The sequence below is a fragment of the Rhagoletis pomonella genome, unplaced genomic scaffold (assembly GCF_013731165.1).
Source record: "Rhagoletis pomonella isolate Grant_MI unplaced genomic scaffold, Rhpom_1.0 Rhpom_scaffold_00013, whole genome shotgun sequence".
Taxonomy (NCBI): Eukaryota; Metazoa; Arthropoda; class Insecta; order Diptera; family Tephritidae; genus Rhagoletis; species Rhagoletis pomonella.
Window position 1 is genome coordinate 972,075 of NW_023458567.1, and position 16,431 is coordinate 988,505.

Below are 16,431 nucleotides of genomic sequence, written 5' to 3' on the forward strand. Positions count from 1 at the left end.
GCATTTCTGGTGCGCAAACTGTTTTATTGGTAGTGGATTTGCGTATGAGAAAATTGCAGAGCTCAAATTCTAATCATCGTTTCTGCGGAAAAGATTCCGCAAATAAAACAATTTTTATTTTTGCACATTGCTTTGCAATTGTTTTTTCGTTTATTTTTTAGTCGCTGTTCATCATTTCATTATTATTTATATATTTAAATATTAATTATTTATTTATGTACTTATTAACGCTTTATACAATAACTTGTCATACATAACGGTAATTTTATGAGTTTTTGTTTTGTGTTTTTTTTACGTTTTCTTTTACATACAAATATAAGTAGAAAAAATAATTATTACATAGAAATTTGTTTAGTATTATTTAATATTAGACTGGCGCGCATTTTTCAATAACTACGACTTTTTAACTAAAATTCCCTATGGAATAATTATAAAAAATAATTTGAGCATTGAATTTGTAAATAAAACCTTCATAGAGTGATGAATGATTTTAAAATTTTGACTTTCTAAGTTCTTTCGAAACTGTACTCAATCAACTGTGAAACTTTTTTTGTGAAAGTATTAAAATCAAATGGCTATTTTTGTTTTGTTTATGTTTTCTTTTTCGTATGCGTAAATGATATGCATTTACATCTAACTTTGCTCGCATTAGTTTTGTTTATTATTATTATTATTTTTGTATTTTTTTTTGTGTTTTTAACTTTAAGTTAATTAAAACTAAAAAATAAATTCCCGCTTGTACGTCACAGAATTTTGCACAAACAAAATCAACGCAGTGGAAAAAAATGAGTTGCGGCGTTGGGCAGTTTTTGAAAGTTGTCGATTTTTTGGTATTTGGAATCGTTTTCTTTTCGAAAAGGTTAAGCTTACAAATTAAGAAATTATTGCAAAATACATATATGACACAAGTTTCATTAAAATTAACTTTGTTGTATTGTTGTTACTTAGTGCACTTAAGTTAAAATTTAAACTACACCTTTGTTGTTGTTTTTGTTGCTTGCCATCGACTTCACTCAATTGGTCACGTTTGTGTGTGTGTGTGTGTGTTTGTGTATGGTTTCGTGTTGTAACTTAAGAACAAATCATATTTATAAAAAAATTATTTATATAAGAATATTTTATTTAAAAGCTAAGTTCAAACGACTGGTGGTTCGGTGCCAAGAGATTCGTCTTCGACCCTGTGGAAGTGGGAACATTAAAATGAAAAATTAAAAAAACGAGAACAAAAATTTGTAAAAATTAAAAGGTTTAAAATTTAAAAATAGAATATAACAAGTAAACAAGTAAGTCTAAGTTCGGGCGCAGCGTTTTATACAAATTGACATGACCCAACTTATTTCGCTTTTTCAAGCGCACATCAGCCAAAATTGGAAACACCGTTTCTGTATCCGTATTGGCATTAGGCAATTAAAATTTTTTTTTGTAAATTTACATTTTGTCAAAAATGCTCTACATTTAGCTTCATATAATAAATCTGTCCCCTTTTCTCTATGCACAAAATTTCAAACCGAAAGTCCCTGCTGGTAGCGAATTTTCTTTACTCCTGCCATCACTGCCGTCCGGACGATTTCTGAATAAATCCTGGAGTACGGGAACAGATAAGATATTATTCTCAGTTGGACCGATGGTAATTTCATTTCTTCCAAAAAATATTCTTATTTTATTTAGCTGATTTTCAGCGCAACCATTTCCTTGACAAAGCTTCAAAGTACAGAGGATGGGCCTGTTTTGTCTTACAAGAGTGTGACATTTTAAAAAACGAATGCAGAATTTTCTAACCGGTTTGCCTTTAATGAAATAATTTAGCCCGCTACCGAGTTAAGCTTGGCTATTTTCCAAAAATTTATATTACATATTATTAATTTTCATAAAGATATTGTAAATATAAATTTTATGTATTTCTGCAAACTACCGTTACATGGGAGGTATGTGTGGTTATTGCCCGATTTTTTCCCATTTTCAATACCATCCGTGCTTAGCGCAGAAGAAGTACGCGTACCAAGTTTCGGTCTTACTCGAGTTAACGTGTTCGGAGACGGACGGACGAGTGCGCTCGGGTATAAAAATAAATATTTTTGATAAAATTAAATTAACTCTACGAGCAACCAAAAACATTCTAACTGCGAACTGAGAGTTCGTCACTGTGGTCACTCAAAAAGCTTCACACTCATTTAAAAAAAAAAAAAAATTGGTACTAGTTTATAAGAAAATTCTCACTAACAACGCGCTATTAACCTCATTTTTCGCAAAATTTACAAATTACTTATTGATCTCGTTCACAGCACATAATCAGAATAGTATTTAAACATTTTAAATTGTTTATAATATTTATAATATTTTTGCTATTTAATGCTGAATATTTGACTATAATAATTTGCTTACGTTCCAATATAGATTATTTTTGTTTATATACATTTGTATATAAGTATTATGTTGTAAGTATTTAGCAGCTTTAATGCAGTTATTTGTGGATAATATTTTCTATAGTTTCAAGTTTTATTTTCGACTGGCTGGAGAAACTTAGAAAATGCATTGCTTAGCTTGAAACCAGTCGATCTGAGGCGGTTTAAATAACATTTTTTGTTTATGCCCAGAAGAAAATTTACAGCTTTAGAAGAACTTCGACAAAAGCCCTTCTGAAAGCACGCCCATGGGCAGCGAAAGCAGAACACTTTCGAACGGCTTTTAGCTCCTGAATTTGTTTACTGGGTATCTTTAACTTTTTTGCATTTTATTCTAATTTAATTTCGCTACTATTTTCAATTGACTTACTTTCATAACTTAAATACATACATACATATATACAACTTTATAGGCTGCTTATAAGTTCTTAATAATTATTTATAACCAGAAAATATAAATTAAATATAAATTGACTAAAATCTTGTGCGCATTTGGATTCAATCAATAATGTTAAACTTAGGACTCTTTCAATGTTTTTTTTTTTTTCATTAACTCCAGGTTTGGATAAGCATTTGCTCTCATTGCCTTTCTTCATAAATTTCGAGTGCCGCCGGTGTATATTCTTCAGGCGCTTAATGAAATGAATACTTATTACTTCCTCATACTATTTAAGCGATTACTTCAAGCATTCAAAAATATTGAGCAACTGCTCAGACCTATAAAAGCTGGCTTCAACGTAACGCAGAAGTAATTCTTTTTAAAATAAAATTGACCTTCTCAGCCAGTGCAGAGTATTTCAGGCGGAATGGTTGACCGCTAATGAAAATCAGTGGGGGCAAAGAGATTTATGAAGCAGACGTGGCAATGCAATATATTTCGAAAAGGGTTTTCAAATTGAGAAAATAATTCCTGTTGGCACAGCGAATGAATTTTCGGAAGCGTTACCGATTGTTTGTTACTTCTCTTTTTTAACTTAATTTTAAATTTTGAGATTAATTTATTTTTAATAACTGAACAATTTAAGTCCGAAAAATAATTCATTACCAATATTAAAATATATAATTCAAAACTAGCAAATACCCGTCGTGCTTTACTGCGCCTTAAAAGTATTTTTGTGGTGTTTTATTTTACTGCAGTAAACTTTCCCAAACCTTGTCAGTTTGGTACCCTTATTGCAATGTTATATTTATCTCTTCAATCGAATTAAATTAAAATTTCAAACAGGTGGCAATCCTTCACAAACATATTTTCACCTGTAAACCTTCTAAACCCCCTTTCTTTTGACACCCACATTGCAATGTTTTCTTTATCTTTTCAATTTACTTGAACAGCAATTTTCAAATAGGTAGCAACTCTCCAATTTTTTTCCTTCCATATTTTAAGTTAGACCTGCTAGTAATACATCGGTAATGACTGCGTTCGATTCCCTGCATTCGTTTTCGAGTGATGAGCGTACAAACATACAGACAGACAGACAAAAATTGAAAAATCTTTGATTTGGCTTCTATTGCTCTAATAAAGACCACGCATATTAATTCTTCTCAATTTGTCAGCGAATTGCGTTGAAAAGTTGGAAATATTGCTCTTAAATATGCTAATTATCAACTAATATCAGAGGCTTAGTTCACTGAATGAAGAAAGATTTGACCACATCCTTCCAAGCAGTAAGCGGTAGGTACATCATTGACCTCACTTGAATGATATCACATAGCTCATTTAGCCAAGAACGGGAAAATTCTTTCGTCCTGTGAAATAGCGAGGATTCTTGGCCCTTTTATAACCGAAAATGCACATATGTGCTCTTCAGGGTCCTTATAAGAACTATCGTTGGCTGTCTTGACATACCACGACAAGAGTTTGACGTCATTTGCTTTTCAATGCTACTTTTTTATTGGCCAACACAAAACTTCGTATCAGGCGAAGCAAGCGGGCATTTGCTAATAAGTAATAATTTCATACAAGAGGTTGTACCATTAAAGGTATGATGTCTTAAATGTTAATAGAATTTTGCAAACTTTAAAATCCACTTTTAATTAAAAATAATTTTAATTTAGTTTGAATTTTTAAGCAGCAACATTTTTTGCTTATCCTATTTGCTTGCTTGCTTTTAACGGCAATTCTCAAATTTTGTTCATAGAAACCTTTAGCACATTTTTCTAATAAATACATCTAAGTATGTACATACAATAATTATGTTGTATTTACTTTTTAAGTAAGAATTAATAGTATGAATTTTATTCTTTAATATACCTATACATTAGCTAGCTATCATATCCAACAACAAAAGCCAACGGCGTGAATATTCTCAACGTGCGATGTATACTTTTTGTTCTTATAACTATTATTTTTCTGCTAACTGCTAAGCGCATAAATATTTATGTGAGTACGTTAGTTATATACAAGCATAATGTAGAATGGATGTATGTGTGTAGTTGTCGAGCTTTCGGAGTATCGCTTATTCTAACCTCACGCCCATACTCGCTTTTTAGGCACAAATTCTCACCCTTAAAAATAACTACTTTTAATTATAATTTCAACTCCTCAGACTTATTCGAAAAATTTAATAGACCAAATGTTATGTTAAAAATTACTTTGGGTCAAAAGAAAACGCTTATATTTCAACAAGAATACATTGATAACGATTATTTCCTTCTACCATTTGCTATGTGCCTCCGTTTTTCTTCCAAAGTTTCGCTTCGGCACAGGCACCCCAAGCTTGCGTGTGAGATAGCCATTAGAGCCATTATCAGCGCCAAGATCCAGTCGTCGCAGCACAGAGAGCAAACCCGCCAACTCCCTCCCCACACCAATTGCACGCTGCTCGCCCTCGAGTAGGCGTTCGGTGCACTGTTGCCGTAGTACGGATCGTGGGTGGGACGCGGATAGAGTATATGCACCGGTGGCGGTTGGTCGATCTCGTCGAAGAGCGACGGATCGAAACGAGAGTCCATGAAATCTATGTCGTGATAAACTAAGCTAGACGGATACCAACTGCTGCAGTTCCAGGCGTATCGGAGCAGCATGTGTTGGGGGAATACAAATCACTTATCTTAAAACATATCTGCACTTGCGAGACTTACGATTTTAATAAGCTTACAGCCAAACACTTGACCACTAACTTATAATTAGCCTTATACTTTTTGGGGATCTACTTACTGCGGACACGTGTCGACATTCTCGCCGCTAATAGCCGCTGTGCCCAGTTGTATTAAGCCATGCGCATCACCTTCCACGACGCGCACGCAGCCGTTGAAGTTCTTGGTGTAGCGGCCGCCCGTGAATTTGGCAACGTCTGGCGCACCTCCTAAAAAATACAAATGAAACAAACCGGTCGTTCAGTACGCGGTAATTTAATGCTTCGCACCCGGAAACTTACCAACGAACACATGTCCCGGCAGGCTCATCTTGTCCTTGCCCGTCGGACGTGTTTCTCCTGCGTCCAGCAGATGGTCCAACTCCAGTATGGCAGTGTTGTCCGTACGTTTGATCAGTACGATGTGGCGACGGCCATCATCGGTGCGTTTGTCCGGATTGCGTATGACGGTCTCCTCGCCGTTGAGACGGAACGAGAATTCCACAGTGCCATCGACAATGGCGAGCGCCATAAAGTCCTGGCCGGTGTATTCCTCGTCCTTCTTTTGGCCCCACCAAAGCAGCAAGCCATTTGGATCGGTTGTGGAGAAGACCATTGCCGCGAATGAGTATTTTTGCTCGATCTCGGTGTTGAATTGATTGCGATCCACCTCCAAGTAGCCGTTTCCATGGAAATTGGCATCGTATTCGATGGTTATGTCTACAAGTAAGAGCGGTACAGCGGGCAGTGGTTAGTTTAAAGGCGCAATTTTTGTCTACTCGTGTACTTACGTTCTTCGCAATGCTTGCCGGTGTAGCCAACAGGGCACGCGCATACGGCTTCGGCATCGTGCACATGACAAGTGCCGCCATTCTCACATGGATCGCTTGCGCATGCGTCTACTCTTTGCTCGTCGTTCTCGCTATGCGCTTCGATTGGTTGGCCTGTGGCTTTCTGAATATTCGTTGCTTCGTGTTCGTAGTTGTCGAACGCTTCGTTTTGATGGATCTCATTGATTTCGCCACAGTTTTGGATGTTCGCGGCGTCATGGATGTCGGCAATAAGATTAATCTGACGTTGGCCCTCGAACAACTGGGGAGAATGTACGATATTAAAAAGGAACAAACCGAATATTAAAACTAATTCCAACTTACGCCCGAGATGCAGCCGTCGAAGCCTTGTGTGACATTTACGTCCCGATTGAGTTTTATATTTTCGTGATCGTAGCCGCCAAGGTATAGCGGTGTCTTAATGTACAACATGCGCGCCAACTTTGTCGCCTTTGCGCGTTGCTCCGGCTCATTGCCGACACGAAGGATGCCTTCGCCAAAGCGGCGTGACACTTCGATTTCGGTCCACTTGTTTATTGGCAGTGGATTCTGCGAACGCACCAACACAGGGTTCAGCCGCGCGCCAGTATTGATTACCAGTTCTACGTGCTTGTCGTGCAGCAGCACGGCGATGAAGTCGCCGCTGGGCAATTTCGATTCTGCAGCGTAGAGGAGCACAGCGTCCTGCAGCGAGTTCGGGCGCACCTTGAATTTCACATTAAGTTTTGAGGCGCGTGGTGTGCTAAGGAAGTGGAATGAAATCAAGGTAAAAAAGTATATCCGAGCCAAATCAAAATTTACTTACGGATAGGCGGCATAGCTATTGAGCTTGAACGCCAAACTGTTCTCATTCAGGTGCTCAATGTACTGGCAACGGTCACCGGTTTTGTTCAATGGGCAAAGGCATTCCATACCGGTTTCGGTGTTCTCGCAGCGGCCACTTCCGCAAATACCCGGTGTGCACTGAGTGCCTTCGACGCCGCAGTTGTGCCCAGTCCAGCCCTGCTGGCAAATGCAGGTATACGCCATTTCAGTTTGACTCTCAAGGCAGATGCCGCCATTTTGACACGGGTTCTGCTGGCATGGACGACAGGCTGTGACGCCTTCTTTCAGTTTGGCCTCTTTCATCAACTCGACAATGGTTCCCTGGAGTGACAGGCGGCTGATGCAACCAACGAAACCGATTTGCTTATCAACGGCATCGAGCGGCAGCATTTCCCAGTTGGGCACGCCACCAAGGTACAGATCTTCGATCAAATCAAGCGGAGATATCTGCGCCAGTGTGGGGAATGCAACTGGATGTTGGTCATCGACCTGAATGTAGCCGTCGCGACGGAAACGATTCACGCGTATGGTATGCCATTCGTTGAGTGAGACTGGACGTTCGGCGCGTATAACCATCGGCTTGCCATCGAAGTCGAAGCGGAACTCAGGATAACGGTCATTCAATGAGAGCGAGATATAGTCACCGCTACCGCGTTTCTGGCCGTTGAACAGCAGCAGACCGTTGCCCTGTTCGGGTCGGAATGTGATGTCGAAGTTGAATTTGATGTATGATTCGGGCAGCGTTGGGAACGACATGTAGCTAATGGGTTCCTGGTGGAACTGAGGAATGGCGCCGGTAACGACTAGGATGGTGGGATAGTCAACCGACTGCCCATCGGGTGTGCTTGACGTGCAGATATAAGTGCCGGCATCATTGGCCTGCACATCCTGCAATTCGAGGCGCTCCTGGAAGCAGAAGATGGAAGTGATAAAAAAAGGAGCTATGGGTGAAAATTTAAGGAACTTACATTGAATAGATCTCGGTCGGCTTGCATTTGTCCATACTGACGCGACCAGCGATAGCTGCCAGGCAGTTCGGCATCACAGTTCAGCTGTGCTGATGAGCCGACGTTGGCATGTACCAACTTTGGGCGTTTCCACTCATGCGGCCACTCTTCGATGCCTAGCTCGTAGCTGGTGGTGTATAGATCACCCTCGTCCGTCTTGCACTTGCAGACATAGTTGCCCGCATCCGAAGCGGAGACATGAGAAATGATGAGCCTGTTGCCGATTTGCTAAGAGGTAGTAAGAGTAATATTAGACGTTTAAAGCGCTGTGGACGTCAAGAAACCATTGGCGGTAGCAGTGCATACCTGTATGTTTGGCGGTAGTGGTGAGCCATCAGCGCGTTCCCATATGACGTCCGTGTAGCTGCTGTCTGACGAGTAACACTCGACCTCTGTTGACTCACCGACGCGTAGTTGCGACGACTGTTGGTCCAGTTTCAGGCTCAGTTCGCGTGGGCGTGACTGCTGCGGCGGTGGTGGAGTGGGAAGATCCGGTAGGGGTTGTGGTATGGCTGGTTGACGGAATTGTGGCACTTCCGCTGCTATTGTGATTGTGTGCGTAACGAAGATTATTGGTGTGTGCACGAATTCGTTATCGATATTGGAATGTATCGATATTGAATTACGGTGGTTAGAAATCAATCAAATCGTGGTGACAATCAGCGTACCAAGTCATTATGTGAATGAATACGAAAGACGCGTGCCCAAAACAGGTGGCAACGCCAATTCACAGGCCAAAAGCAAAGCACGCACACATAAACGTACACAATTATATTTGTTGCGCAGCAGTTTTTTGGATTGATGGTTTTTTGTTTCGAATATTGCGATTATTTGATTGTTTTTTTTTTTTGGTTTAATTTTGAAAATGAGTTACAAGTCGATATGTTTGACGATGAACAAGTGGCGAGTAAGGCGATTGGCGAGTAAGGCGATTGGCGATGTGTTATCGATAACAATTTGATGACAATAATTTGAGGTTGTTGACCAATTTTGTTTTTGCGCATTTGCGAGTTGTTTTTGAGATGTTTTCGAGTTTGCATTTTGAACGAACACACAAAGTAGCAACGACATGGATGACAAACAGATGTCGAGTCAATAAATCGAATATTCGATTTTGTTGTTGTGGTAGTGGATGGATGGGATAAATTTTGGTGGTGGGGTAGTGGGAGGAGAAGTAGAGAAAATACAAAGATTAGCAAAATTTTGAAAAATCGATTCGTTTCGAACATAAATTCAACATTTTCATTTTTTTTTTAATAACTAATAAAAATTATACAAAAATACAAATTTTACAAATGAGAGAAGACTAGGTGGTGTGTGGCATTGTGAGCGGGCAATCGAAAGGATATATGGAAGAGGAGAAATTAACTACTACCAATCCAAATGGAGTAACAAAAATAATAAAATCAGACAAATTGTGCACAATTAACAACAGCAAGAAATTTCCAAAAAAGAGTAAAACTCAAAAGCCAAAGCAAAAAGAGTAAACCAAATAAGAGATTTTTATAAAAAAAAAAAATAAATAAAAAAATTTTATTAAAATTTAGAAAAATTGCGTAGTGCAGTTTTTAATACAAAATTTTGGTACGGAGTTTTTCATGACCCTTGAATGGTGGTGGTTGTAGTGGTGTGGTTAGAAGGCCAAATACAAAATTTGATGGATAATGTAGCACACCGCATGCAAAATGTTATACATATCTGTATGTTTGCGTGGGATTAATGTATGTATGATACGTAAAATTGCATGCAGTGAACGGATGTTCTGTATGTGTATGTAGTGGTGGTGGGCAATGAGCAATGAGCAGGTGATGGCAGTAAGGTATGTATGTGAGCTAGTTGTCAGGTAGTCGTGAATGTGCGTGTGAGTATTTACATACATACAAACTACCTACAAACTTACATATTTTTGTATAAATGTACGTACAAATTACGCAAACTTGTGCAGGGTGTCTTAGACCAACCGTCTACCCCCTCAAAAATGGGGGGAATTGTTTTTTTTTTTGTTTAAATTGAAAAACGCAAAAATTTGACCTACCACATTCGGGAATTTCAATAGTTTGGTGGTATTACCGACTTCCGGTTTAGACCGAACGTGAGTTAAACAAACCGGAAGTCCATTCCAGAAAAAAGTTTCCGACGAAAGTTATGTACTTTTATACGCAGAATCCGATTCTTTGGTAAAACGCGTATATCCCATACCTACTTTCGGTCGAAATCGGAAATCGGTCACACCACCAAAAGATACCACCGATTTGGTAGGTCTAATTTTGCGTTTTTCAATAAAAAAAACATTTCTCTTCATTTTAGAGGGGGTGGACGAGTGGTCTAGGACACCCTGTACACATATATACATACATACATATATATGTATATTATACATATATCTAAGCCAATAATACTAAAGACAATATAGTGCACATAAACATACATACATTTGTAACTACTACTACGACATACATACATAAAAACAAACATGTGTATGTTTGTAAATAAATAGACTTACGTGCCCGATTTTATCTAATATACAGTGGGTTTTTTACAGAACGAATGCGATGCACTTTTATTATTCAGAAGCGTTGTTACGTTAAGTCATTTTGTCTCCTTGCGGTCCTGTCGCGCTGTTGCTTTGTCGTCTTGTGCGCACAGTTTCAATAGCTTCAGCACGCACTATTTACTCTACCAGGCTATAAATTTTGTCTAGTTGATGTGTCGCCATGCTGCACTGTCGCTTGTTGCCATAATGCCCTGTTGCTTTGTCGTCATGTCGCCCGAAAACATATCAGATTAGCAAGAGATCAGTTTCCATAAAAAAAATTTAATTAACTGTCGGCCTGTCGTCTTGTCGCCTAAGCAAATATGCATCACACTCGTTCTGATTGATTTCTTGTAAAATATAAAAATTTTGTACTTACAAATTATTTGTATTTATTTGAATATCTTGGAAATCTGTGACCTTAAGGCTATAGAGTATTTACAGTTGTGTTCCATTAAGATATTATTTATAGATATAGTACAAATCGAGAACGTGGTTCGATGAAAAAAGTGAAAGCTAAAATTTATACAAATCGTCTGGGGCGGAATCTCTTTATAACTTTCTGCAGAATTTGCTTACTGGTGATGGAATGTTGGCCAGATTTAGTATTAAAAACAAAAAAAAAATAATTAAAAAAAAATATTCAGGAACCCTCAAGCCATATTTGGCATAAAACATTAACAAAAAATTATTCCGAATACAAAATGAATAATTTATGAATTCTAAGTCTCTAGGAAACTTAATTTTTAGAAGTGAAAAATAAAGATTGATTCTCAGGAATTGTTATAAAAAAAACTTGAAACAGGCTCGTATTTTTTGAATTTGTTGTTTTAAAATTAAAATATTCATTATCAAAAATCCTTAAAACACGAATAAACTAACATCGGCTTTTGTGTTCTTGGGGTGTTCGGGTGTATGGTGAGTTGGGTCTGTGTTTGCCTTGCTTCGTGAATTTTCCATGGTTCCTTGCAGTGCTGTAGGGAAGTACCAAAACAAATCTACTTACAACCGATTTCGGCCTTCGGGATAACTACTAGAGCACTCGAGTTAATTTCTATTTTATCCAGAGGGAACCACCTACTTCAAGTTGAGTTAATTCTAAATGCATTTCTATGATCTACTTTGATATATGTAAGTATGTGTAGTACATATTTGTGATGTCTTCTCGTTTGCATACATATTTCCTACTTTTCATTTGTCAAAGTGAAAACAAAGGAAAATTAAAGAACCGAAAATTGGCAAAAAAGTGTGGAAATTAAAAACAAAAATGTCGAAATAAGGTTGTGTTGGAATTTCCAGAAAATAAAGAAAAATCCAAATTTAGGTGCGCAACATAAAACGAAAAATCACACAGTAATTCGAAACAAACCGAGTGGGCGGAAAATGGGCGTTGGCAACAGGTGGCGTCGTTTTTTCAGGCGCAGCCGCTGCTTGCGTTTGTGTGAGTGAGTGTGATTGTTGCGCCGCTCTTTGTGACTGCTGTGGCGCTTCTTCCAGCGCTTATAGCTCGGCTTGTGCGATGGCTTCGGCGACGGCGGCGCAGCTAGCGGTGTCGGGATCGGTGTTGCTGTTGGCGTGGACGACGGCACTGCACCCGAGGTACTAAGCGACGTCTGTTGCTGCGTCGGTGCTGGAGGTGGCGTGCAGTTGAACTCGTCCGAGTGGTCGGTACAGTCGTGTATGCCGTCGCAAACCATGGAAGCCTTGATGCAGGTGTGCGGATGCGAGACGCACTTGAAGTCGCTCGGCTGACAGGCGTAGGAGAGACGGTTGGGCGGCTTGGAAACCAACGCTTTGGTGGGTTTGAAATCTTTGTGCGTGTGTGTACGCGAGTGCGTTGTATATATGCGCACGCAGAGTAAAACCGCAGGCGCACAGGTGGCAGAATTGCATTCGAAAGTAAGGATTGGCGCCGGCCGACACGATTGGAGTCGAGGCGAAGGGAGCGAAAAATCATAGGCCATTTATGATGAGGTGGGCGATGCAGAACGATGAGGGGCAGGTGACAACGTAATATTGGAAAAATGTGGGGTAGAGGTGAGAGAATATGAAAATAAAAGAGATTCATTAGGAAAGAATGGCGTACGAAGAAAATGAATTCAAATGGAAAAAATGAAAAATACATTTACCAAAGCTACTAAATACTCGATCGATGAAGCACTACAACTACATACACACATATGGACTCGATGGGGTGGCATGAGGGCGCCGCTAAGCGGTAGATTGGCGTTAAGAGTGAAGCGATGCTTTGGACAATCAAGCATCTCCACTTACCGGCGCCTCCAAATCACGAGCTTAAATTACTTTATAACTTCTTTTTAACTACAATTTGTGGGATATTTTTTTTTTTGTATTTCTTGCTACGTAAGAGATTTACTTTAAACGGTTTGATGCAACGTCTAGTAATCTTCACAGAATCATACAACTGGATGAGGGTTGGGTTTGTTAAGCGATGGGTAATACATACAACGGCATTTTCTTTGTGATTTTCGTATATTTAAAAATACCGGAGGAGATCTAACAGTTTTTGGCAAAATCATTTTACAATAGGAATGCTTAAAATTCTGATTTTTTTTAATAATAAAAATGCTGTCTAACAAATTAATTCTAATTGAATGTTTATCAAAGTGTTTACTGTAAAATTATGTTTTCCAAAAGGGAAACATTAAAGGTTTTTTTAAATATTTTAAAATATTTTAAAATTAAATACACAAAACAATTAAAAATCTATAAGCGCCATAATTTTGAAAATACTTTTAAAACATTAAAAGAAAATAATAATTTTTTTAATTTTAATTTTTTTGCTAGCTAATAAATTTATTTAGGTTTTAAACCAGAACATAACTAAAAAAATATGGAAAAAGTTTAAAAATTTGTAAATGTTTAATTTGCAATATTTTTGGAAACTATGAAAAAGGTTGCAGATTTTTAAAAATTTAATTTGTACAAATTTTTTGGAAAATTTTTAAAATACCGAAAACAATTAAATTTTTAATAAAGAATTTTGAATGTTTTGAAAAGTTTTAGAATTAAATAAACTAAAAAATTAAGAAGTTATCAATGACAAAATGTTGAGAATGCTTTAAAACATTAAAAGAAATTGACAATTTTAATGCGATAGCGATACTAAAAAACAAAAAAAAAAAACATTAACTTGGAAAATTTTTTATTGAAAAAATCGCTCTTTAACAATTATTTTTTACTTTTATTTAATTACTCCTTAAATAACAGATTTTTCTGATCTTTATTTTATAAATCCAATATAACAATTATTTGTGATTTTTATTTAAATAATCTGAAAAAGTCATATGTACTTATAAAAGTCATTTGTATAAGTCGTAGTAAACTTTGGTTCACCAACACCTTCTTAACTGCGAAATATGATAATAACTTTTATACGTATGTATGTATGACTTAAAAAATATAAGTCAATGACTGATTTTTATTAATGACCTTTATAAATAAAAGTCTTCAATAACTATTATCTAAGATATATAATGTAAAAATCAAAAATAATTGTTATTGACATATAAGACTTATAAAATAAAAACAAAAAATAATTGTTATTTTTTTTTTTAATTTTGCATAAACGTTACATATAAAACTTTATTTTAAAATTTTATTCTCGGTGAAAAAAGAAATCGATTGTATTTATCACTTAGATGTACAACGTTTCCTTCATAGTGAATTTTTCAATGACAGTTTTCATCAATAACTGTTATGTTCGGTCCTTGAATAAAATAAAGGAATACTTTAAACGTTGAAAATTTTAAATCTAACAGTTTTGAAAAACAAATTTTGTATATTTAATAACTTAAACAAATTTTCCAACATTTTTTTTTTGATTTTAAAGTTTTAAGTTTACCAAACAGTTTAGAAACAAAATTTTAATTTTGAAAAAATTTAATTTAGAAATTTTTTGAAAAATATAGAAAATTAAATTATTAAGTGTTGAAAAATTTAAGAATCTAACAGTTTTGCAGTTAGCTATTAATTTTCTAGTTTTAATTCTTTATAGCAACTAAATTTATTTGAGTTTTAAACAAACAATTAATCTAAAAAATATGGAAAAAGTTTAAAAATTTTTCAAAGTTTAATTTGCACAAATATTTTTGGAAAAAGGTTACAAATTTTGAAAAATTGAATTTGTAAAAATTTTTTGGGAAGTTTTCGAAATTGAAAACAATTTAAGTTTTCGAAACTTCTTTAGAACTCTTTTCCAAATAATACAAATAAATTTTGCGAGCAATTAAAAAAAAACAAAAAATTTATTTAAATTTTCATCAAAAAATTAATTTCAAAAATATGGAAAAAGTTTAAAAAAATTTTAAAGTTTAATTTCCACAAACTATGAGAAGCATATGGAAAAAGAATGCACATTTCGAAAAATTTAATTTTTTAATTTTGTTGAGATTTTTTTTTTTTTAAATACTGAAAACAATTTAATTTTTCGTAAGCTCTACTGAGCTGGTTTTCAAATAATGCAAATAAATATTGCGAGGAATTAAAAAGAAATGTTCTGATTAAATTTTTTTAGTTTTCTAGCTACAAAAACATACATTTATGAGGAATAACAAATTTCTAATGAAGAAATTTATGTTACAAAGGAATGGCTGGGTTAACTTTTGTTTCTACTTCGAGGCATTTTATTTACAGCTTTTTGTTCTTTTTTAGTTCTGAAGATAACAATTTGACTAACTACAATACCAACTAAGAATTGCTCTAAATGAGTACTTAAATTTTAACAACATAAATATTCTTCTAAACTAAAACAAGACTCAAAACTGAAATTTCTAAAAACCTCGAGTATTTTTTTAATTTCGTCTTGCGTTTTTAGCACTTGCTTTAAAACTACATACATACGAGTACTACTCGGTACACGAGCACATACACTAGCGAACATCGTTTCTAATAAAGTAAATTCTAGGTTGTATATTTTGGTTCCACACACCTGTACAGATATAGAATACCACGCAAGGGACCTCGCTTATGCTGTAACCTCCTGTTTACAGCGCCAAACGAGCGATGCCGAAACGTTACGGAGCGTGTGGGCGATCGATTCGCGTTTGGGTGTTTCGAGCGCCGTTTCGGGGGTTTTCGAAAAGTTCCGTTTGCAATACCGTTACGTCGTTGTGTCGTTTCGGTTTCATTTAATGGATTCGTGTGATTTTACATTCGAGTGATTTGTGTGTTTGAATGGCATTTGTTGATTTTGTTTTGTTTGTTTTTGGTTTTGATGTTAGCGAATGTTGCGAAGTGGCGAGGAGCGATGGTGTTGTTGTTTGTTGACATTGTTTTTTTTGTTTTGTTTTGTTTACGAGTTGATGTTCGTGTATGTATGTATGTATGTGAAAATGAGACGTTGTATGTTTTTTTGTTTTTGGATTTGCGAGTGGCACACATTGATTTGGTTTTCGCATTTCATGTTTTGTTGTTGTTTTTTTTTGTGTTTGTAATGTTTTGAAAAATGTAAAGATTTTTCCATATTTTTTTTGTATGGCAGAAAAAGTTGCAACACATTTGAATAGTAGTAGCAGAGAGTGAGTTGAAGTGAGTGAGAAGAAAGAAAGATAAAGAGAGAAATAAAAAAGCAGAATTTAATAAATGAAGAAAAATATTTTTTTGCAATGATTTTTTTTTTTTGACTTTGTACTTTTTGTAAAAATCACTAGCAATTATCGCAAAAAAGAAAACTCGAAAATTGTATATTATATTTTTCAGCTGATATTCTGCATACGTAATTTTTTTCTCTCAAAACTT

At 36.1% G+C, this 16,431-nt stretch overlaps 1 protein-coding gene across 16 annotated transcripts in view; it reads right to left on the bottom strand.

The window, feature by feature from the left end:
* Window positions 1-681: 681 nt before the first annotated feature.
* The window catches only part of LOC118748447 (basement membrane-specific heparan sulfate proteoglycan core protein), a 219,569-nt gene continuing 203,819 nt past the window's right edge, over window positions 682-16,431 (bottom strand). For 14 of the 16 annotated variants that reach the window (XM_036482885.1, XM_036482876.1, XM_036482887.1 and 11 more), the window contains 9 exons: window positions 15,623-15,673; window positions 8,445-8,680; window positions 8,100-8,366; window positions 7,112-8,037; window positions 6,631-7,048; window positions 6,268-6,568; window positions 5,780-6,196; window positions 5,560-5,707; window positions 682-1,178 (listed from right to left, as the gene is read on the bottom strand). In XM_036482885.1, the coding sequence (XP_036338778.1) occupies window positions 1,136-1,178; window positions 5,560-5,707; window positions 5,780-6,196; window positions 6,268-6,568; window positions 6,631-7,048; window positions 7,112-8,037; window positions 8,100-8,366; window positions 8,445-8,680; window positions 15,623-15,673 (2,807 nt within the window). In that variant the 3' untranslated portion in view covers window positions 682-1,135. The remainder of the gene's footprint in view (window positions 1,179-5,559; window positions 5,708-5,779; window positions 6,197-6,267; window positions 6,569-6,630; window positions 7,049-7,111; window positions 8,038-8,099; window positions 8,367-8,444; window positions 8,681-15,622; window positions 15,674-16,431) is intronic. The other 2 variants (XM_036482879.1, XM_036482878.1) reach the window with 2 other exon arrangements.